General features: G+C 33.2%; 1 protein-coding gene across 1 annotated transcript in view; it reads right to left on the minus strand.

Annotated features, from left to right (window-relative positions):
* LOC114340881 (uncharacterized) overlaps window positions 1-21063 on the minus strand; it is a 48738-nt gene extending 27675 nt beyond the window's left edge. The window contains exons 1-6 of the mRNA XM_050645069.1: window positions 20916-21063; window positions 15782-16085; window positions 15599-15694; window positions 15245-15412; window positions 14625-15182; window positions 13880-14562 (exon numbers count right to left, since the gene is read on the minus strand). Of these exons, the coding sequence (XP_050501026.1) occupies window positions 13880-14562; window positions 14625-15182; window positions 15245-15412; window positions 15599-15694; window positions 15782-16085; window positions 20916-20930 (1824 nt within the window). The 5' untranslated portion in view covers window positions 20931-21063. The remainder of the gene's footprint in view (window positions 1-13879; window positions 14563-14624; window positions 15183-15244; window positions 15413-15598; window positions 15695-15781; window positions 16086-20915) is intronic.
* Between the last annotated feature and the right edge of the window lie 3679 nt (window positions 21064-24742).

Here is a 24742-nt window from a genome sequence, read left to right on the forward strand (position 1 = left end):
AGTTCTTAGGGATTCTCGACCATCGAGAATACTTTAATGTTTAATTCTGCGTTTAAATTTTTCAAAACTACTTATTCGATTTCTCAGGATTCGAAAAAAATGAAAGCATTTAAAAATAGTTCGACTGAAATTTTGCCCCTACACTCTCAAATAGGATTAAAGTATTATACATTTTTGTAATCAGTATCTCAAAAGCTTTTAAACGAGGTGTCACATAATGTACTTTCCAATTTCAAAAAATCAAAGTTATGCCTGTCACCTGAAGAGGGATCGTGTAAAGTTCGAAACATTGATACTATAATATACTATGATTATTTTAAAAATCGACCTGTCCGAGCGTTTTGCTTATGTGCGAAAATAAATAAGTTAATAAGGGGGATGGCCCGTATTCCAGCGCACAGTATATTATTTCAAAGTAAAAAATGACATTTAATCTTTTGCATATTTTGTTTATTATACATTGTTACTGTCTGTGTATACAGACTGCTATAAAACTAAACTTGGCAAACGCAAAACATCTTGATTAGTGTACCTCATTAAGCAGAAAACTCTCATGGTGCAACCGACACCGACCTACACCGCCTGTTGTGTGAAATGGATTACATAAGGATTGCGCTTATGAAAATTTAAGGTGGCGAATAAATTCGGTTTTGTAGAAAGCCTCTTCTTCTCTCTCTTACTCTCTTCTTTTTTTTTATCTTTTTCTTGTCGGACAATTTGAATTATTCATTTGCGGTCGAGAGTAGTCGGATTAACACTCTTTCATGACCGCTATTTTCTTCTTTTTAAGATATATGGTGTTGTTGATTTATATCGAGAATGTCCAAATTCGTTACTTTCCCACAGGAAGATTTAGTAATGGTTGGTGTTACGTTGCTAAATAAACTCAGAAGCTCGTTATTCATGTTGCAAGTACGTAATAAAAAAGCGCGAATAGGCTATTTGTAATATAATGCTGTATAAAAATGACTTGAATTATCTGTGATTATTGCCAATAATATATATACAGTGCGCTGGAATAAGTGTTACCCCCTTATTAACTTATTTGTTTTTAGCACATAAGCAAAACGCTCGGACAGGTGGATTTTTAAAATAACCAATGTATAGTATATTATAATATCAATGTTTCGAACTTTACGCAATCCCCCTTCAGGTGACAGGCACAACTTTGACTTTCTTAAATGGGAAAGTACATCATATGACAGCTCATTTAAAAGTATTTGAAATGCTGATTACAAAAATGTATAATACTTTACTCCTATTTGAGAGCGCAGTTGCAAAATTTCGGAACAATTCTTTTTAAACGCATTCATTTTTTTCGAAATCTGAGAAAACTAATCAGTATTTTTGAAAAATTTAAACGCAGAATGAAAGGTTGCATTATTGCGGAGGGCTAAAAGTCCCTTAGACTAAACAAAATGTTTCTTTTGAATGATATATTTAAAATTAAAAATCAAACTAAATTTTCTCTTTTTTCCATCTTTGTGACTTTAAAAAAAAACATTGTAAAAGTTCTTAGGGACTCTCTACTCTCGGTAATACTGTAGTATTTCATTATGCGTTTAAATTTTTCAAAAATACTTATTAGTTTTCTCAGGATTCCAAAAAAGTGAATACATTTAAAAATAATTAGACCGAAATTGTGTGCCTACACTCTCAAATAGGATTAAAGAGAGCGAGAATACATTTTTGTAATCAGTGTATCAAAAGCTTCTAAATGAGGTGTCACATTCTTTACTTTCCCATTTAAAAAATCAAAGTTATGCCTGTCACCTGAAGAGGGATCGCGTAAAGTTCGAAACATTGATGCTATAATATAGGTACTATAGTTATTTTAAAAATCGACCTGTCCGAGCGTTTTGCTTATGTGCTTAAAATAAATAAGTTAATAAGGGGGGGGGGTAACATTAAGATCCAACATTAACTATTTTGCCACAACAAGATCCTATTTACTATCTCCCTAATTCAAGAAGGTCTCGAATTTATTCTTTTAAAAGACAGTTGATAAATCTGAACTGATCCCAATAATCAATAGTATCAAAAGCAAATCTTCCTGCAGTTCTGATGGACTATACATAATTTTTTTTTTCAGATCTCACAGAAATTGTGTTGGAATTACTCATCTCACTAATTAATGATTCTTTTGAGAAAGCTAAATATCCAGACTGCCTAAAGATATCCATTATTATTTCTCTTCGTCTTCGTAAGGGTAGTGAAAAATCTAATACCTGTAATTATAGAACCATTGCCTTACTACCAGAACGCTCCAAAATTATTGAGAGACTCATAAAAGCCGGACTTATGTCCTTTCTCGTTGAAAACAACATTTCATCACAAAATCAGTTGGGCATTTTAATTAATAAATGTAGGTACCACTGATGCCATGTGTTTTGTACTAACTAGATGAAGTTTACCAAGCACCAAACAATAATGTTTACACTGTCACTGTTTTTTGTAACTAACTATGCCAAAGCTTTTGATTGTGGAAATCACATTTTGATAAAAACTAATTTTCTACGGAATTCGAGGTATTTCTTTGAATTGGTTTCAATCTTACTTCGATAATTAGAAAACAATTGATTAGAGCAAATGATAGTGACTTTAGTCTCAAAAACATTTTATGTGGGGTACCAAAAGGTTCAGCATTGGATCCTGTACTTTTCCTTATTTTTATAAATGACATCACTGTTTTAAAAATCGATGGAAAATTTTTTCCTTTTGCTGATTATACTCAGCTCTTCATTCAAATCTAACTTCTGATCTACTTACAATAAAAACCTGGTCTGGCTCCAATTAACTCTGTTTTAACGTAGATGAGACAGTAGAATTATCCTATAAAGCAGCTCTTCAACCCTTGCTTCTTAATAACAGCAATATCAGTACCGTTGATTCTGTAAAATTTCTTGGTTTTTTTTACACAGCAGGTCTCTGAAAATATATGGAATAATAAACAACTGCCGCAAGACTGGAATACCGGACTAATCATTCCACTACATAAAAAGGGAGATCAGCTTCAATGTAAAAACTACCGGCAATAATGCTACTGACTGTGGCATATAAAACACTGTCAAATATTGTATATGAGCGATTGCGACCATATGCGGAACAAATAGTTGGGGGATATAAATGTGGTTTCTGCAGGCAGAAGTCCAAAATAGATCAGACCTTCGTTTTGAGACCAATCTTGGAAAAGACTAGTGAATTTAATATAGAAACACATCATCTCCTCATTGATTTTGAGAGTGCCTATAATAGTATTCATAGAGAATTTCTGATCAACTCCCTGAAAGAGTTTAATATTCCAACTCAGCTCATTGATATAGTAAAAGAAACACTTAAAGTACAAAGCAGGGTTCGAATCCAAAACGCACTAACAGATACAATCCATGTTAGAACGGACCTACGACAGGGAGATGCCCTATCCTGTATTCTATTCAACATCACATTAGAGAAAATAATTAGAAAGTCAAAAGTCAACACCAGGGGAACAATAATAACAAAAAGTGTACAAATATTGGCATTTGCAGATGATGTTGATATCATAGCTAGAAGCAAAAGAGAAATGATAGAAGCATTTAATGCTATAGAAAGAGCGGCACAAAACAGTGGCCTAAATATTAATGAAATAAAAACCAAACACATGAAGGGCAGCAAATCGACAGGCCAAAGAAACCTACAGAATCTGACAATAGGAGACTATAACATCGAAAGAATAATAGCTATTTGTATAACAAGGGAGGAAAGTGCTACTTTTCCTCCCGAGAATGAAGTTTACTGCCCGACGCGTAGCGGAGGGCAGTAATCATTCAAGGGAGGGAAAGGCACTTTACTCCCATGTTATACATATGGTTTTTCCACCTTCCTCAAATAACAAGTCATTTTTTCATTTTTACTTAATTTATTTATATAACTAACCAACAAAATTTATTAGAACAAAAACTAACAAGTACGTACAATATAACTGTCAACTGTCAAATATAAGTCAAATTAATAATGTAAACATTGTTAAATCAAAATAACAATTTACTGTTTTTTACCATTCTGCAAAATACAGAGTGTTTTATAAATAAACGTTAAAATGTATAGAAACTTACGTAATAGAAAATAGATATTGTACAGGGCGTCAATAAGTTACATTTCATGAATGAAATACCATGACGTCACTTTTACTTTTCCTCCCTAGGGAGGAAAAATATTTTCCTCCCTAGGGAGGAGGTTTTCCACCTACCTCTACCGAAAGTATACTTTTCCGGACCTGATTGTAGGGAGCAAAGTTGTACTTTTCCTCCCTAGGGAGGAAAATATTTTTCCTCCCTAGGGAGGAAAAGTAAAAGTGACGTCATGGTATTTCATTCATGAAATGTAACTTATTGACGCCCTGTACAATATCTATTTTCTATTACGTAAGTTTCTATACATTTTAACCTTTATTTATAAAACACTCTGTATTTTGCAGAATGGTAAAAAACAGTAAATTGTTATTTTGATTTAACAATGTTTACATTATTAATTTGACTTATATTTGACAGTTGACAGTTATATTGTACGTACTTGTTAGTTTTAGTTCTAATAAATTTTGTTGGTTAGTTACATAAATAAATTAAGTAAAAATGAAAAAATGACTTGTTATTTGAGGAAGGTGGAAAAACCATATGTATAACATGGGAGTAAAGTGCCTTTTCCTCCCTTGAATGATTACTGCCCTCCGCTACGCGTCGGGCAGTAAACTTCATTCTCGGGAGGAAAAGTAGCACTTTCCTCCCTTGTTATACAAATAGCTATTTCCACCTACCTCTACCGAAAGTATACTTTTCCGGACCTTATTGTAGGGAGCAAAGTTGTACTTTTCCTCCCTAGGGAGGAAAATATTTTTCCTCCCTAGGGAGGAAAAGTAAAAGTGATGTCATGGTATTTCATTCATGAAATATAACTTATTGACGCCCTGTACAATATCTATTTTCTATTACGTAAGTATCTATACATTTTAACGTTTATTTATAAAACACCCTGTATTTTGCAGAATGGTAAAAAACAGTAAATTCTTATTTTGATTTAACAATGTTTACATTAATAATTTGACAGTTGACAGTTATATTGTACCTACTGGTTTGTTTTAGTTTTAATAAATTTTGTTGGTTAGTTACATTAATAAATTAATTAAAAATGAAAAATGACTTGTTATCAATTTGAGGAAGGTGGAAAAACCATATGTATAACATGGGAGTAAAGTGCCTTTTCCTCCCTTGAATGATTACTGCCCTCCGCTACGCGTCGGGCAGTAAACTTCATTCTCGGGAGGAAAAGTAGCACTTTCCTCCCTTGTTATACAAATAGCTATTACATATCTAGGTTCACTAGTTACCGCAGATAACAATGTCAGCGAAGAAGTTAGGAGAAGAATACATATTGCTAATAAAATATATAATGGACTCATTAAACATCTAAGATCTAAAAACATCACGAGAAAAACCAAATGCAAAATATACAAAACCCCGATAAAACATGAAGGAAGCGTTGTATTTTCTCCTAACTTTAAAAAATTCTATGGAAAAATGGAAGTGATGATTTTGTTTCATAGTTCTGTTATATTATCCCGAAGACATCACTAAAATTTTGTTGTTTGAATTATCTAAATATCTCTTTTCTTGTAAGAGCTGTAACATTTTTTGTAAATAAAGATTGTTGAATTGATAAGATTAGAATGGCCCGCATGCAGCCCAGATCTCAATCCTATTGAGCATTTATGGAATGAATTAAAAAAAGCTATTCGCCTTCATCCTACGCCTCCAGAAAATTTGGTAGAGTTATAGCCCTGGTAGAGGAATATCGGGCTATTCCCCAGGCAAGGATAACACATCTTTATTCGATGCCAAACAGCATTCGTTGCTGCAAGAGGTGGATGTTCAATTTTCACACCCAAAAAATATTTTTATATTTTTTGTTGCATTTAATATCTTACTACAACCCTTAACTTTAAATAAGTAATAGGCCAACCCTGTCCTCTCCAGTACCACCCTAGTTCATCCCCTCCTTTCAATCCCTTCCAATAGACAATATTTGGACAATTTGCGATTGAGAATCTCTCTTTTTGACTTACACCCGCCATAGGGTTAGTTTATCTCTACACCGACACCCGTCCAAGGGTGACTCTTTCTGCTATCAGCGGTTCGACCGTCAATAAGTACCTTTTGCAACACGCGAGGGTGCAGCCTCATCTCGACCTTATCATCAGCCTTTCTTTTGGGCTGAACGAACTAGCAATACGTACGTTACGTGCACGAACAGTAATCATAAACAGTATTTCGGGAGTGACGTCATACACAATTTCGCAACAGTCAAAACGCGAGGCATGCGGTACTGAAAACAGTCATCTCGTATGTGACCGGCTCTCGCGTCAGTGTCCCGGACAAGGCTTCACAGTTTGGTAAGACTATACACATGTTAACATTGTCTGTATACAACCTTATATTTTATCTTCCCTTTTGAACCTAACCTAAACTCATATACAGTCCACACTCTCTGAAAGTGTATTCATACTTTCACATATGTACAAGTTATCGTACAGTGGACATACCCGCTATTGATTTTTTTGTTGTTATTTTTGTTTTGTTTTGTTAATTTTAGTGCATTTGATATTTTTAATTAACAAAACCTTCAAAGCAGTGTTTTTATTTACTACTCATAAGAAAAGGGATATTCGGATAATTCAAAAAACAAAACTTTAGTGATACCTCCAGGATAATACAAAAGAAGTATGAAACAAAATCAGCTCTCCAATTTTTCAACACAATTGCTTAAAGTTAGGAGAAAATACAATGCTTCCATTCTCCCGCGCAAATCTAAGCAAACAATTTTTATCACCGGAATAATAAAAAACGACATCAATACATATACCTACAAACTGATCGGTATCTTGAAAATCGGAGTACAAATAAGAAAGTTATATATTGTCAAACTTAATCAAAAATTTTGGGTGGCGGAATTTTATGCCGGTGAGTGTAGATTAAGGGATAATTTATTTGGACCAAAGGGTACTTCTTCCGCTGAATATTTGATCACATTTTTGTCATGTTTCTCTTCAGTCATCCAAAGTTTTCCCTATCTATTTTTTTCTTTAGGTTTTGTATCATTGCTGATCGCTTCAGTGATCTACTTTTTTGTGTATTCCCACCTTTTGTCAAATTTTATATAGTTATATTTTAAATCTGTACTTTGATTATTTATTCCTGCATTACAATATGACCATTTATTAAATATTATTTTTTGGTGGAATATATTGGGCAAATACATTTTTAGGTAGCCCAGTCTCGGAATTTAGAAAATGAAACTAATTCATCTTCTAATCTCAAATCAGTCAATATAGAGGTACTTAATATTTAAACAAAATGGAAAGTATTATGCTAAGGCTTATAAGAAAGTAATAAATATGCATTGTGTCAACCGTCTTTCGTAATAAGATAAGATTACCTATATGGAATAAATGACTTGCTTAAATTACATTTTTAAGAATACTTAAAAATCACTAGGACAGGATTCATTAACTTGTTAATAGCGGATTTGGAGTTATACATTAAAATTTGTAAGTGCTTTTAGAAAGAAATTTAGCCCTGCTTATCGTCTATCGAAAAATAGATGGATAGAGCCATTAAAAAAATTCGTAATTATTTGACCGTGAATCCGTTATTTATACGGCTTGTCGCGTTTAACCACACTGAATGTGACATTGATGGCTTGCCATGGCGAATAAATTTTGATTTAGGTCTATGTTTTAAACAATTCGTTTTTATCGAAAATTAAGTACAACGTGATACCTAGGTACGAGGTGATGAAGGAATTTAGATATCTAGGATTAACAATCACCAATGTCAACACAGCAAAACGAGATATTTAAACACGAATACTGGCGGTAAGTAAAACTTCTCTTACCGGGTGCGAAAATCCAGATTTGAAAACTCATAACATGACCATCATAGATAACACAAAGACATCTTAAAGAAATATAAAAGATACCTTACTAAAAATATTTTAGACGTCCTAAAAAGTTGTACGGATGTTACAAATCCTTACATCTTAAAGATGTCTTTTTTTGTCTATTATTAAGGTGTTTGTAATAGCTTTCTTTTTAATTTTTTATGAAATATTTTAAATGAACTTTAAATAAAAATAATTAGGCTCTAAAAATACGTTTATTGCTATTCAAATTTTACATGTAGGACTTTTGTTTGCCTTTTTGTCCCAGCCAACTGTACTTTAAAGCTTGCTGATTGCTAATAATTAATTTTCCAACTCGTGATGCAAAATCATAGGCATTTGATCCTCCTACTTTAACAAGCCTTGATACCGAAAAAATATATTTTAAACAGCATATTGTTAAGGTAAGCTGTTGAATTGGAGACATGATCTTGATAACAAAGTAATTTTTTAATTTAATAATATAACAATCTAAATTTAAACCTACTGCATTATTAAAATCTGTGGAGTCTTCTAAATATCCCTCAAATAAAACCATATCTTCATCACAAGATATGTGAAATATCTTGTTTGGAGTTTGTCTTTTAGCTACTAGCTCTTGTCTTGTTTTACTAACCTAACCTAACTTTTAAATTCGTAATTATAACCTATTTTTAACAAAAAATGTCTTAAAGATGACGTTTAAAAGATATCTTAAATCTGGCGTTTTAAAGATATCTTTTAAAAGCCTCAAGACATTAAGACCATATTTGGTTGTAAATAAGATATCTTAAAGATGACCTGTGCTGTATGGGATATTGGCCAGTGGCATACACATACACTGGAAGCGAATCATGGACGCTAACCAAAAAGGAGGTAGATAAATAACCGTTGTCAGAACGTAAAATACTTTGATCGTCCTTGCACAGATACCGTAGCAAACGAATGGAAGCGCAGATACAATAACGATTTAGAGTCTCTCTTCGGAAAATAAAATCTAATGGAATGTATATGGATCAATGGAATAAAATGAGTAGGACATTTGGTACGCAGTAATGACAATCTCCTTATAAACAATGTGTCTTGGAAAAGCCTAGTGTTGCCCAAAATCGGTCTTGGTCTTGCAGTCTTGGTCTTGTTCTTGCGGTTTAGCAAGACCAAGACCTAGACCGCTTTATTTTAGCAAGACCAAGACTAATACTGACCGAGCAAGACTTGAGTAAGAACAAGACTAAGCGTCGAGATTCTTGGGTCTTGCAGTTAGGATTGAGTGTCGTTTTACGGAATATAGTAGTTAGAGTATTTATGCTTAGAGACTATGAGATGCAACAAAATATGTAACAAAAATTTGGAAAATTGGACTTATGCGCATCATGGACAATACAGTAAACATAAATAGCGAATCAAAATATCCATTAACCCTTATCCGGGCAACACATTTTACTTACGTCAACGGGCAACTCGGGTCCGTTGGGCCTACTACTGTTCTTGAATGTACTATTCATATTTACCCATATATTTCTTATATTCTTTTTTGATTTTTATTAAAGTTAAATTTAAATTATCTAGGTTAAAAAAGGTGCTACTATAGTATGCGGTCTACCTCGAGGGTGCGATCTATCTGAAGGATTTGCACAAAATAATGAAATGCAAGAAAACTTTTGTAGAAAAAATATTTATTCACAAGTAATAAACATTTGGAGCCAAATAAAGACTACCTCGATACGAAACAAGTTGCTCATCTACCGTTATATGTTTTCCTTATACCACAGATTCTGGAGTCAAAAATAGGTTGATTGAACCTCACTTACCTATATACAATAGTGCACACAAAAAAAGTTAGCCCTTTGAAGTTACAAAATGAAAATCGATTTTTTTTATATATCGAAAACTCTCAGAGATTTTTTATTAAAAATTGACATGTGAAATTTTTATGGCAGCAACATCTTAAAAAAAATGAAGTGAAATTTGTGCACCCCATAAAAATTTTATGGGGGTTTTGTTCTTTAAACCCCCCCCCCCCAAACTTTTGTGTACGTTCCAATTAAATTATAATTGTGGCACCATTAGTTGAACACATGTTTTTAAAACTTTTTTGCCTCTTAGTACTTTTTCGATAAGCCAGTGTTTATCGAGATATTTTGAATATTTTTCGAATCCACCAAATATTTGTATATGGTTATAAGTACGATTATAGAGACCGGTTAATAATCTGAAAATTTATTTATAATTTACATCTTTAGGTATATTTTGAAAAAGAAGCTACATCTCGATAAAAGACTAAGAGGCAAAAGTTTTAAAAATACTGTGTTTAACTAATGGTACCACAATAATAGTTTAATTGGAACGTACACAAATATTTGGGGGGTTTAAAGGAACAAAATCCCCATACAATTTTTACGTAAATATATTGAAAAAGAAGCCGCATCTCGATAAAATCTGGCTTATCGAAAAAATACTAGGAGGCAAAAAAGTTTTAAAAACGTTGTGTTTAACTAATGGTACCACATAAATGAATTAATTGGAACGTACACAAAAGTTTGGGGGGTTTAAAGGAACAAAATCCCCATAAATTTTTTATACTGTGGACAAATTTCACTATAATTTTGTTTTAAGATGTTCCTGCCATAAGAATGATACATGTTCATTTTCAATAAAAAATCTCGAATAGTTTTCGATACATTGAAAAAAATCGATTTTCATTTTGTAACTTCAAAGTGCTGTAACTTTTTTTATGAGTACATTAATTTTAGTAAGGTAAGTTAGGTTCAATCGAACTATTTTTGACCCCAGAATGTGTGGTATAATTTATGACCAATCTTTTCGGGACACCCTGTATAATAAAACTGAGTATAGCAAGTGCCTAGTGTTGGAAATCAAAGTTGAAATACATATTTGTAAAATTTTGATCATTAAATTTTTTTAAATTTTTCGATATTGAAATCTGAAGCTGAGTCTAAAGCTTCATTTACACTTTTGCAAGATTACAGGCTGTAAGTACTTGCGGCCACTAAACTTGTCATGTGTAAACAACAGGAAAGTGCTATCAGTGAATCAAACTAACCAGGCTTTCCGGTTGAACCTCGTCAATATTCGCATTGCCGAGCTTTCGATGTCCTTTCTGGCGTCATCTTCAGTTATTCGGTGGTCTTAGTCTCCTGAGCCCCGAGACACTACACTCTTCATTATTCACTGAACTACCGCTGAAAGAGACGGCGCGGCAGTTTGTGTCCACTTTGAGCCTAAGACCTTGTAAGCTCTCCTTATTTGGATTTTCATATCTATAAATTTTGATACACTAGCCGGGTAAGATGATGAAAGATGCCCCCAACTCGATTCGAATTCTATATAGGTCACCGTTTAGCACATATAGAGAAACCCACTTTCTGAAATTTTTAGCCCCCTAGGTGGTCACGTGACTCACCTAGAGCCTAATTAGGCTTTTTATGTTTTTATTTTTTATCTCAGCCGTATCGAGAGCTAGCGAAAAACTTTAAATAAAGAAGTTGTAAGCTTCAAAAAGTACTGTCGGTTTTTTTTAATTTTTGGCGGGAAATTTAAACATTAGGACGATTTTAAAATTTTAAATGAGTATAAAAAAATAACTAAGATATTCGTTTTCACAAAAAAAATTTTTAACGTTTGTTTTTGCATAATCTTTCACTCTGAATTTTTTTAGATTTTTAAAATTGGTGAAACGTACTTTTAAAAATAAAAATCCGCATTTTTTTGGTTTTTTTAAGGCTTTTGATACAATTTTATACATGGTGTTTAAAAAAAGGTAACACAGTCACTAGGATAGGTAAAAAACATAAAAGCAATTGGGGTTTGCTTAATAAAAAATTTTTGTAATGCCATCCATTTTAAATATACAGGGCGTTGAAGAAAACAAAATTTTACACATTTTTTACGATTTTGCCGAAACTACTGGCAACATTGTAATGCAATTTGGCAAACTTTAAGATGTAGTTATTGTGCATTTATGACATACAGTTAAGAATTTTATATTCATCATTGGCGCGCATATGGGTAAAGGTCTGAACTTTTTAAAGAAAAAAAGATAGCACGCCACTGACATATTTCAAATTAACAATCATTTTTGAATTTGAAGTCCAAAAAAAAATTTTTTTTCGGACAGAACTTTTTGAAACCTACAACTTTTTTATTTAAAGTTTTTCGCTAGCTCTCCATGCGGCTGAGATAAAAAATAAAAACCTAAAAAGCCTAATTAGGCTCTAGGTGAGCCAGGTGACCACCTAGGGGGCTAAAAATTTCAGAAAATGAATTTCTCTATATGTGCTAAACGGTGACCTGAATTCAAATCGATTTGGGGGCATTTTTCATCATCTTACCCGGCTAGGCCCTTTGCTTTGAACCTCGCAATTTTAGATAACATAAGTTAGTATATGTTACGTTAGATAAGGGTCTTATATTTTTTCAATGCAATTTTTGTTATTTTTTCACATTTACTTATTTCTCTAGGTATTTGATCTAGGAATCTCGAAATCAAGGTATATTTGTTGTTCTAATGTTTTATTTTGATTATTGCTGTTAGAGCTCTTTGTTTTTAGGTACTCATTTTTGAACTACAAATTAACTGCTTTTGCTATCCACAACATTTTTTTATTCATACAGCTAATATCATGCGTTTAGTATTGTACGTTGATTTGATCATGTGTTGTCATAAATCCAAGTTGGATAAATGTCTTTGTGTGCTATCTTTAATTTCATATATTATTGATTAGATATCTGCTAAGCAAACACTGATTGCTTAACTTTCAGATGAAGCCAATTGTCACTTTAGTCAAACTAAACAAAATAAAGTAATAGGGCTTTTCATTCACAGTCATTTGTTTCGAGCTTCTGTCACGTGTCACATAATATTAATATTTATTGCTATATATCAATAGAGAGATTTTGCACCTTTTATTTTGCAATTCCGTTATGGTTATCGTTATACTACGTCTGCGCAGTAGCGAATATATGATCCGTTATCGTTATTAAACATAAGGGATTCCGTAATTTACGGAGGTTTAAAGTAGTGCTTATCGTTATCGTTATAGTAATGGTTAAATTGCTTTGTTGCCAGAATATAAAAAAATCAGTAAAATTACATTTACATAGATTCTAATTTTGATTACCTATAAATTAAAATATCAAAAACTGTTCAAATATATGCTTAAAATTACAATAACGTTGTGAAGTGAGGTTATGTTTAAATAACGATAACGATGACACGAAAAACCTACTTGACAGGCTGCAAAACTCTGCTTTTTAACGTTGCCGTAATCGTTATGCTTAATAAAGTTAACCATTGCGGAGCCAAAATCAGCGGTTATTTTAAGAAGTGCAAAATATCTCTAATGATACAAACCTAAGGCGTATGACGTAGATATATTAATATTATGTGACACATTACAGAAGCTTGAAACAAATGACAATCGATGAAAATCCCTATACTGAAAGCTTATCTAGACTTATAGGATATTAGTACGTTTTTAGAGCTTTCGTGGTTTACACTTCATTCTATTGGAGTGAATTTGTTAAATTATGTTAACAACTCTGCATATATCCAACATTCCCAAATGAATTATTCTTTAGATGATCCCTGTTAAATAATGACCATGGTAGGTTCAGGAAGTCCAATTATTATTACAATTAAAATTTGTTTTATTTTGTTGATTTTAGTTTAATTATCTATTTGCAGAATGTTTGAATTTTTTCTTCGGACGCGTTGCCCATCTTTATTTATAAGTCATAGTACTCTTTTTAATTTTAATCTCTTGATAGTGTTTTATATTTTAAAGCTCTGAAGCTAAAATAATTTTAAAGGAAGTCAAAAAATAACTTGAACAGGTATAAAGCATATACACACTATATTACAACAAATTATCTCAAATAACTGAGATACTTAAAATGGCACAATTTAAACAATATCGGTTGTTGCAGAAGGCACAGTTGATTCTTCTTTAACTTCAGCAGAATTGTGTTCGACTTCGTTAGCTGGTTCGTTAGTTGCGCTAACTTCCGCAGCTGGTGCAGCGGGTTGTGGTTCTACTGAAGCGGTTTCTTCTGATCTGCCTTCAACGAATCCAGATCTAGATTCGAAGATGCTTCCAATACCTCCAGATACTCCGTTATCAGTTTTAGATTCTACAGAAACAGATTCATTTTCCACACTGACAACTCCTTCTCCTTGGTGGCTTCTTCTGAATTCTTCGTAAGATTGAAGACCTTGTTGGTTCACATCTCCGAAAGATTGTACTCCTTCGCTTGCTCCAAAAGATTGTTGTCCGAAGGATTCTTGTCCGAAACCTAAGTTTGAGTTGTCTCCAAGTCCTTGGACGGATTGATCGTAAGCAGCTTGGCTGTTGGCCAAAGATTGTTCAGCGATGTTGGAAAGAGATTGTCCAATTGATGATTGTTCCAAAGAAGCTTGGCTTGGCAAACCAGATGAAACGGATTGTCCGAAAGATGCTTGCTCAAGAGAGGAACGACCAAAGGATGATTGTTCGAGTCCGGATAGGGATTGACCAGCCAGGAGGTTTTGCTGTCCTTCCATGTGCCCATAGGCTTGACCTTGACCATATACATAGTTGGGGATGTTCACCACTGAAACAAATGATTTTGTTAAACAAACACTTACTGGATAAAGTAAAAAATGAATACGGTACCTCGTCCAGCTTGGACAGCAGCAGCGTGTTCACATGGGGTAGCGTGATTGTGAGCTCCAACAATTTGTGGTACTTTAAGAAGGATTCTTTGGGGTACTCTGATGTGAACTGGAGTTGGTACTTCAACTGGGTATGGTTTAGGTACTGGCACTCTTACTTCTACTTTCTCTTTAACGTATACTGGCTTTTCTACTTCAACACGGACTTGCTTGGTTTTGTAGACTGGGTATGGTCTGGGAATTTCTACTGGTACTCTTTCGGGTACTGGTACTGGAACTTTGTGTTCTACTTTGACTTCGTATGGTTTGGGTACATCTACTGGTACTCTTACTTGGACAGGGACAGCGTATGGTTTTGGTACTGTTACTTTGTAAGGAGTTGGTACTTGTACGGTCTTGGTTACTTCATAGGGGACTGGTTTGGGTACATATACAGGTACAGCCTTGTTGATGTAGTTGTAGCTGTGAGTGGGATGTACGTGTTGTTCATGAGTATAACTTTGTACAGCTGGCAATTGGGCTTGAACTGATTGAGTTTGAACAACTGGCAGTTGGACTTCTGGAAATAAGTAAAAGTAAAATTTTGGTTTTGTAAATTTATCAGTGATTTAAATATTTTACCTTGAGAATAGGTCTGTGCAAGTGGCAATTGAGCATGAGCAGATTGGAAACCTTGGACTTCTCCTAGTACTTGGGATGATTGTAATCCTTGTACTCCTTGGAATCCTTGTAATCCTTGTACTCCTTGCACTCCTTGTAATCCTTGTACTCCTTGCAATCCTTCTAATCCTTGAAATAATAAATTTGAAAAAATTAGCATTATATTCTAACAAAGGATTATAATCTAATTATTAAACCTTACATGGCTGAACAGAAACCCATGTTGTTGTTTGTTTGGATTGATACGAATACAGACTATAAATTAATTCACGTATGTTCGCGTTTATACATTTATAGGTACTTTAAATAGTTTACCTTGGGAATAGCCCTGTTCAAAGGCTTGACCAGATTGGAAACTTTGGCCTTCTCCTAGTACTTGGGATGATTGCAATCCTTGCAATCCTTGGAGACCTAGAACCAAGAAAATTCGTTCTTATTTATATATTCTTGATAATTATTTTCCTAAACAAGTAGAATTTTTTAAGTAAACGCTCATACCTTGAGAATAAGTCTGAACATTGAGATTTTCAACCCCACTGCCACTGCCAAATCCACTGCCGTATCCACTGCCATATCCACTGCCATATCCACTACCCAAAAGTTGGGAAGATGAGTCCAAACCACCTCCATAGACGGAAGAGGATTGTCCGAACAATTGAGAAGCGGAGTTATATTGGACAGCTGGTACGGCACCAGAATATCCTGAGGAATATCCTGAGTAGGCTGGGAAACTCCTCTTCTTGCCCTTTTTATCTTCCTTATCAGCAGCGCTGGTTAAGGCCAATACGGCCAAGCAAACAATCTGAAACGGAGAAAAATGTTAGGTCCTATGGCTGAAGATATATATTTAGACCCTAAAGGCTCCTTAAAAATATATATTTAGACTTTAAAAGCCTGTGTCTGTGGCAGACATCTATTCCGGATGCCTGCAGATGTGGCAGACTAGATGGCAAGAAGAATGGAACAACCCGGAGGATGTGGCACAGTGGACGAAGATGCTAGGCAGAACCTAAGAGATTGGGGGCCTGTGGTCACAGGAAATTGTATTATTTCCTAACGCAGGTTTTCACAGGACACGGCTGTTGTAGTGCCTACCTCTATAGGTTCGGAAAGGCTGACATGGATGAATGCCTATACTACGGATACCCAAACACTGACACATACGATGTTAGAGTGCAATAGATGGATGGTAGAAAGGAACAGAATGGAAACAAAGACAGGTGTGAATTTTGTGACAGTGAGAGAAATGATTGACAGAATTATTGACAATAAAAAGGTTGGAGTAGTATACACAACTATATTTGTGCAGTGATAAAGAAGAAAGAAGAGACAGGAACACAGCTCTACCAACAAAAATAGTAAAAGGGAAAGATCTTACAAATTGAAGGTAAAGGGATACGTTTTGCTAAGAGGAGAATTAATAAACCAGATTGTGTGATTTAGACACAATGAAGATGAAAAAAATACCATAAAGGACTTAAATAATGTTTGATACATATGATTTTTGTAGATTATGCATACCAAATTCACAATTAGATATTGCATTTAAAATTATAATAAACCCGGGAGTGGTTTTAAAATTACCAAATATATTGCTACTGACACAACACTATTTTGAAACATCGACCTGAAGATAACGAAGAAAAATGGATCTGTCACGAAGTAATGTAATACCATTATAAGATAATCATTTGCAAACCAAATATTTAAGAGATGTATTTTCTCCGTATGATTAAAAGCTACTTGACCTGTTATAATTCATTCTTAACGTGAAAAATGCGACAGGTCGTGGTTATGTAACTCTTAAGATATGAATGCAGCAAAAGAAAGTTGAAATATATATTTATGGAAGCGTAAAGGATGATGCGCAGCCCTAACAGAAAAATATTATTTTGCTGAAATTGTGTAATAAAAATGTGTAATTTCATAATTCAATGAAATATTAGACGGAAAAAAATTTAAAACTTATCCAAAAAAACTTATCTTGTGCCGTATTTTCTATATATTTTCGACAATGGCATTCACATCATAAATAATAGTTATAACATTTTTTAAGCCATATTGTTGCTACTGAAAGGCTTTGGAATTAGAGAGACACTATTTAACATATACAAAAACTCATAAAATGATGTCGAGATGTCACCTGTGACGTATTCATAATATGTCTACTTGACTTTGAGAAATACATCGACAAAATACAACACAGAAGGTTTACAAACATGTTAAGAAACACAGAAATAAATGATCAGAATGTGAGAATTATTACTTTATGCCGATATCACGGCATAAAATAAAAAAGGCATAATACGAGTAGACCAACAAATATCTAAAAATCTATAGGTACCTATACAAGAGAAGTATGACAATGATGTGTACTATTCCTTCTACTTTTTAGTAAGTACTCAGAAGATGTTTTAAAAGAAAATATTAGAAGTCAGACTGAAGACATATCAATTAACGAAATATTAGTGAATAATCTCAGATATGCAGACGATACAATACTCCTTGACAGCAGAGAGGGGCACCATATTTTTGTTGATCGCACTACGCAGTAATGCGAGAGGTATAGAATGGTTCTGAACACAAAAAAAAACAAGCTCAGTTGTCAGTAAGAAGATTGAAGACGAAATAACCATTGTTAAAAGAAGAAATTTAAAGAAAGGACCTAGATACTTTGGATGTGAGCTAAATGAACAATGGGATTTAGTGCTCCATTTTCCCGGCCCCTTTTGATTTCCCGGGAATCGGTAAATTTAAAAATAAAAAGAAGAAATTGTTTTTATTTTAATTTTTCAGTGCAATTAGTATAAAACGTATAAATTTGATTACAAATTAAAAATGTTACAAATTTTATATTATTTGTAAAAATAACAAATTAAAAAAATTCAAAAATTTAAAAGTAAATTTTAAAGGAAATTTTAAAAATAGAAAAATTATAAATTTGTGTTTAATCTGAATTTTCGTTGTTTTTATTAGTGAAATATGTCTTAAAAAAACATAAATTGTTGAGGGTTTGATCTTTCAGGCTTTTTTTTTGTACAGAAATTTGCTGAAGTTGAAAACGCACTTTCTGTTGATGTAGATCTGATGCTTTTTAGCGCAGTGAGTAATTTTTTTAAACGTCCGGTCAGCTGATTTGCACCAATATAATAACGATATTGTTCTTCCGCTGTAACTTTTCCAATGCGTCACGATTCATTTTCAAACAAATTAAGTCAAAACATAAAGTGAAACGTACGCCGATGTGTGTAGTATATAGTATACAGTATACAAAATGTATATACACATCGACGTTCGTTGCACTTTATGTTTTGACTTAACTTATTTGAAAATGAATCGTGACGCATGGGAAAAGTTATACCGGACGAACAATAACGTATTAAATTTTCTATGTACTAATTCTCCACAAACATAATTTTAATTGAAAATACATAATATTTATGTTATAATTCTGGATGTTTAAAAATTAATCAGATCATCGCATAAACAAAAGAAGGTTTCGGATGAGATACATTCTGATTTAACGCTAAAATTGGAAGGTTTAATGTAATATATGAAATATTAATATTATAATATTAATATATTATATTATAATTGAAAAATAACTATTTTGCGTGGAATAATTTAAAATGATTATTAAGCAGAAAAATTAATAATTGTATCAGAATCATTTACTCATTTTGAATTAGCAATATTTCGGCTCGTAATTTAAAATAAAATGTTGTTCTGAAGCTATTTTCTTGTGGCATTTTTACAATTTTAACTATTTAGAATGGGAAATAAGCCACAATATTATTAAAAAATGATTTTTATTAACGTTTCGACGCCCAAATCGGGTGCCGTTGTCAAAATACAAAATACTATTAATATAAACAAAAATGTTGTTGCTTAGTAAAAAAAATTCTTCTAATAATTTATTTAATTTTTGTGACGGATATTCTTGAGTTGGGGTTGATTTCATGTAATCGAATGAACTATCTTTCAGTAAAGTCGTCCCAGGAACGCAACTCATAAATATTGGCAATATCATTTTAAAGTCTTCTACTTTAAAATGTATCATATGTATCTGAATTGCCGATATAAATGAATCAAATTAAATAAATTATTAGAAGAATTTTTTTACTAAGCAACAACATTTTTGTTTATATTAATAGTATTTTGTATTTTGACAACGGCACCCGATTTGGGCGTCGAAACGTTAATAAAAATCATTTTTTAATAATATTGTGGCTTATTTCCCATTCTAAATAGTTAAAATAAAATATTCAAAAAAATCCCGGAAAATCTGTAAGAATTCCCGGGAATCTAGATTTTTGTTTTTTGTTTCCCGGGAAATTGGTCCCGGCAATTTCCCGGGAATGCAGCTCTAATAGGACCGCAGCTTTGAGATGTAGTGTTATTGAAGAATGTGGAATATATCATGGACACAATATGTAACAAGCACGAAAACTTTAAAAAAGAATAAAAAAGAAAAAGAAATACTCAATGAAGGAAAGAAAAATGAGCTACTTTGGCCATCTGCTAAGAAATCAAAGATATGATTTGATGCGATTGGTTATACAAGAGAAAGTGAAAGAGAAAAGAGGACCAGGGAGACGACGCATATCCTGGTTGAAAATTTTAAAGCAGAGAAGTAGAAAAACAATATTAAAACTCTTCAGAACCCTTGCACAAAGAGTAAAATGGGTCATGATGATCCCCATTAACCTTAAAGGACGAAGCGTATGAAAAAAATAGAAGAAACAAAATATAACAGATGATTTTTTTACTTAAAATTCTTTATTCACTTCTCTTCAATATACATACGACCTGGAATTGATTACTAGTATCGAAGGCAAACCAGAAGAGAAATATACCAGTTTGTGAAACAAAACCAATGGCTTTAGCACAAGTCCAGAGGTAAAAAATATTTTCATTAATGAAAAATGATCCAATAGAATAATTAGAAAATTCAAATACTTAGCATATGATCTGACATATGCATATGATTACAGTAGTATTGTAGAACAAAATGTAAACAAATTAAACAGAACCTATGTAAGCAAGTGTATTAACAGAAAGCAAGAAAACAAGAAAATATTGACAGATCAACTTTTAAATAACAATTGCTGTATAAGATATATCAGAAATACGGACACAAGGTATAAACAACCACAAAAAGGAAAAACAGCCGAATATAGGTACCTACAAGCAATTTCTAGGACCTAGGATATGTTTCTAAGGTTGTAATGGACTCGACAAGATAATACATAATATGTGTAATAAGAGCTGTAATAAAAAAAATACCCACGAAAAATCAAATAAAAACAAAAAACTAAGAATAATACATATTATGTTAGCTAGTACCCATCAATAAAAAAAACTAAATAGAAAAAGGAAAAAAACTGCATGGGCAAAATAATGGTCTTGTTACATAATACAGAATGTTAATACCTATAAATATATCGCTTACATGTAAGTAAAAGTACTTTAGAGTGGTTTCTTATTATATTTGTAAATGAATTATAATGCTTGGAGCAAAACTGTTCCATGCTATACAACCTTGAAGTGACTTGAATTGAAAAATAAGTAACAAAAATTTGTACAATTATTCCATATCTACATACAATTAAATAAAGGAGATCCTGCTTACCAATAGTCCTTTCATTTTGAGCACTCTTCCACAATCTGCCACAATCAGACATAAAAAAGCTTTTATAGAAACAAAAACCTGTCGAAGGTTAAATTTCTAATGAGTTTTTTGCCATTATACTAGTTTTCTGACCAGTAATATGTCATTTGAATATGGAATCTTATCAAAATTATGCAAAATGCGGACGCACGAATCATCCAAATTTAGTGTTATCGATTTTGTTAAATTTAGAATTGGGTCAACAGCATCCTGATTCTTTAAGATTTGCCGTTTCATGGGCGGGTAACCGGTCAATTACATAATGCAAGTGTTTGCATAGAGATAACTTCTCTTGAATCTTTATGATATGTTTAAGTTTTCTGTAGTCAAATTCAATATTTTAGCGTTTTAAGGCTTTAAACATGCTCAATGTCCGACTGGTATATTATTTGACAAATAATGACATTATTTCGAAAAGTCAGTTAAATATGATATAATTCCCTAGGGCGTTATTTTAAAAAATAACGCCCTTGGGCGTTAAATTTAAATAACTAGTTAAATTCTGTCAAGTTGACAAATAAAAACCCAAGTAAAACTATGGTTACCACAATTACGTTATGACTATTGCTGCAAATGTATCATACTTATTTGAAAACTAATTAATTCAAAATTCATTCAAATTTTTTGCATATAAAAAAGAATATTAAACGTTGAAGGCACCACGGGTATTATAGATAATAACGCTTTCGGTCCACGTATATATCTCGGGCCATAGGCCCTCGGTAATATTATTATCCTTGTAATACCCTTGGTACCTTCTGCTTTTTGTATAGACATGACCCTATCTGTTTTTTTAATGTGCCCCTAGTATGTTGTCGTTCCATCATTTTCGTGGTCTTCTCACTGATCGTCTTCCTATTGGGGAACCGTCTCTGGCTGTCCTGACTATTTGTTGTCATTCGGCTTATCTGGTCATTCCATTATATTCATCTGTTTCTTACCCAGTTATTAATGGTATACACCTTGCATCTCCGTCGTATATCTGTACTTCTAGCTCTGTCCCATAGAGTCTTACCATCGATTTTTCGAAGGCTTTTCATCTCCGATGTTTCGAGCAATCTTTTTGTTCTGTCTGTGTCGGGTCATGTTTCTGCCGCGTATTTCATTATTGATCTGATGACTGTTTTGTAAATTCTGCCTTTCATTTCTTTTCCGATATTTTTATTTCTCCATATTGTGCCATTCAGGCAACCTCCGGCTCTATTCGCTATATTCACTTGATCTTTCATGTTGTTCTGAAGCTATTTCCTTGTGGCATTTTTATAATTAACTATTTTCTATGGGAAATAAGCCACAATTTTACTAAAAAAATGAATTTATTAACGTTTCGAAGCCCAAATCGGGTTTCGTTGTCAAAATACAAAATACTTGATCTTCCACTTCTGTTTCGAGTCTTCCGTAGCTAGATAGTGTGATGCCTAGGTATTTAAACTCCATCACTTGTTCTATTATCTGACTTTCCAGCTCCAATTTACATCTTATTGGATCTGCTGTTATAACCATGCATTTTGTCTTTTGTGAGGAAATTAACGTGTTAAAATTTTTTGGCGATTATGTTGAATTGGTGAAGCATACGTTGTAAATTATCTTCACTTTAAGATATTAGTATTGCATCGCCCGCATAGCAGATTATTTTAAGTTGTTTTTCTCCCATTTGGTATCCTTTCTTAGTTTTTACTTTTTTATTATTTCGTCCATTCTCAGGTTGAACAATAAAGGACTAAAGGAATCCCCCTGTCTTTTCCCATTGCCGGCTTCAATTGGGCAGTTAATTCATCGCTCACTTTTACTTTTATTGTGTTGTCCTGGTAGATGTTTTCGATTGTTTTAATTATTGCTAGAGGTACCTCTCTGGAGTGTAACAAATGGATAACGTCCTTTAATGTGACCCTGTCAAATGCTTTCTTAAGGTCCACGAAACATAAATATGCTGGTTTGTTGTATTCCAACGATTTCTCTTCAACTTGCCTCATTATAAATATAGCGTCAGTGCATGACCTTCCCGACCTAATACCTTGTTGTTCTTCTGCTAATGTTATAATTTCATTCAATTTGTTTGTTTTCACTTTGGTTGTTGATTTTAATGTTGCGTTTAATAATTTAATTCCTCTGTAATTCTCCGTATCCGATTTGTCTCCTTTTTTGAAGAGGGGTATTAGGATGCTTGATCTCCATTCTTGTGGCATTCTGTTTTGTTCTATTATTTTTTGTATTAGTTTTAATAGTTGTTTAGTTAGATCTTGTCCTCCGTACTTTAGGAGTTCGTTCGATATTCTGTCCTCTCCTGGAGATTTTCTATTTTTTAATTTTCTTAATGCTTCCTTTACCTCTCCGTCCTCGATGTTTATTTCTTCGTTTGTTGTAACTTCAGGTGTTGGTGGTTCTTTATTGCCACCTTTAGCAAGTAGAGATCAGAAGTAGTCTGCCCATGTTTCCTTCTGAATGTGTTTCGCTTTTATTAATTCGTTCATCTCCTTTCTTTGCCCTCTGATCATTCTCCATACTTCTTTTTGTGTTCCGTAGAAGTCGTGTTCCATCTGTTTTGAGAAACTCTGCCAGTGCTCCCTTTTTATTTGCCTCACTAAAGTATTCGTTTCGTTTCTGATTCGTTTGTAGTGGTTATATGCCTGTCGTGTTTGTTTAGTTCTGTATTGTAAAAAGGTTTTATTCTTTTCTTCACATTTTAACTTCCTCTCTAAACCACGGGGTTTTCTTCTTTAATATGTGAGTATTCGTTACTTTTCTTTCTCCAAGTGATTCTCTTGCAGCGTTGATTATATTATCTTTGAGTTTTTGCCAGCTTTCTTCAATGTCATCGTTTTTTAATACATATTCCATTCTCAGCAATCTTCTCTGACATTCTTTTCCTGTATAAGTATTACGTGGATTCCGTATGTAGGCCTTCGACTTTGATTTTTTTTGTGTTGGTGCTGCCCTCTTGGGTGTGAAATATTTCATAATGATTCCTATTTTACATAATACTAAGCTATGGTCATTACCTACATCTGCTGAGTTGAGGCATCTTACGTCGATTATTTTTGATGGATGCATATCTCTGTTAGTTACAACATAATCTATCATAGATCTTTGTCCACGGGTGTTATTGAATGTATATTTGTGTTGGTCTTTGTGGTCAAAAAATGTGTTGTTTATTCTAAGTTCGTTATTCGTGCAGAAGTTTATCATCAGTTCTCCATTTTCGTTTTTAACATTTTCATTGTGTTTTTGCTTAATTCCGGGTATTACTTGGTTATCTATTCGAGCGTTAAAATTCCCCAGTATTATCATCTCCCTCTAACTTGATCTACTACTTACTTGTTGTAATTCGTCATAAAAGGTTTCCCTTGTTGTTTGAGGCTTGTTATTTTCTTGGCCGTATACTCCGATGATGTTCAGGTCTTCCTTTTCCATTCTAATTTTTGCTGTGACAATGCTTTCCGATACCCTTGTTACCTTAATAACTATATTATGTATTTGCTCTTTAATTTATTGAAATATTACATAATGCTACTGCGTCTTAGTTCAAAACGTTCTCCGCCGTTTTCTAGCTTCCAATCGCCACTTTGTCCAGTTATTCCATAGGTCCTCTTCTATGTTTCTTTCTCTCAGCTCTTTATTTATTCCTTCGCTCCAACTTTTTCTCGGTCTGCCTCGTTTTCTTTCCTCTTGTCTCTTTCCTTCTGGTTTCCATTTTAGTATTTCCTTTGGTATTCGTTGTCAATCCATTATTTGTATATGTCCAAACTAGATAAGTTTTTTTGTTGATAAGTCATCCCTGATTGTTCCTT

This window comes from Diabrotica virgifera, chromosome 2, assembly GCF_917563875.1.
Source record: "Diabrotica virgifera virgifera chromosome 2, PGI_DIABVI_V3a".
Taxonomy (NCBI): Eukaryota; Metazoa; Arthropoda; class Insecta; order Coleoptera; family Chrysomelidae; genus Diabrotica; species Diabrotica virgifera.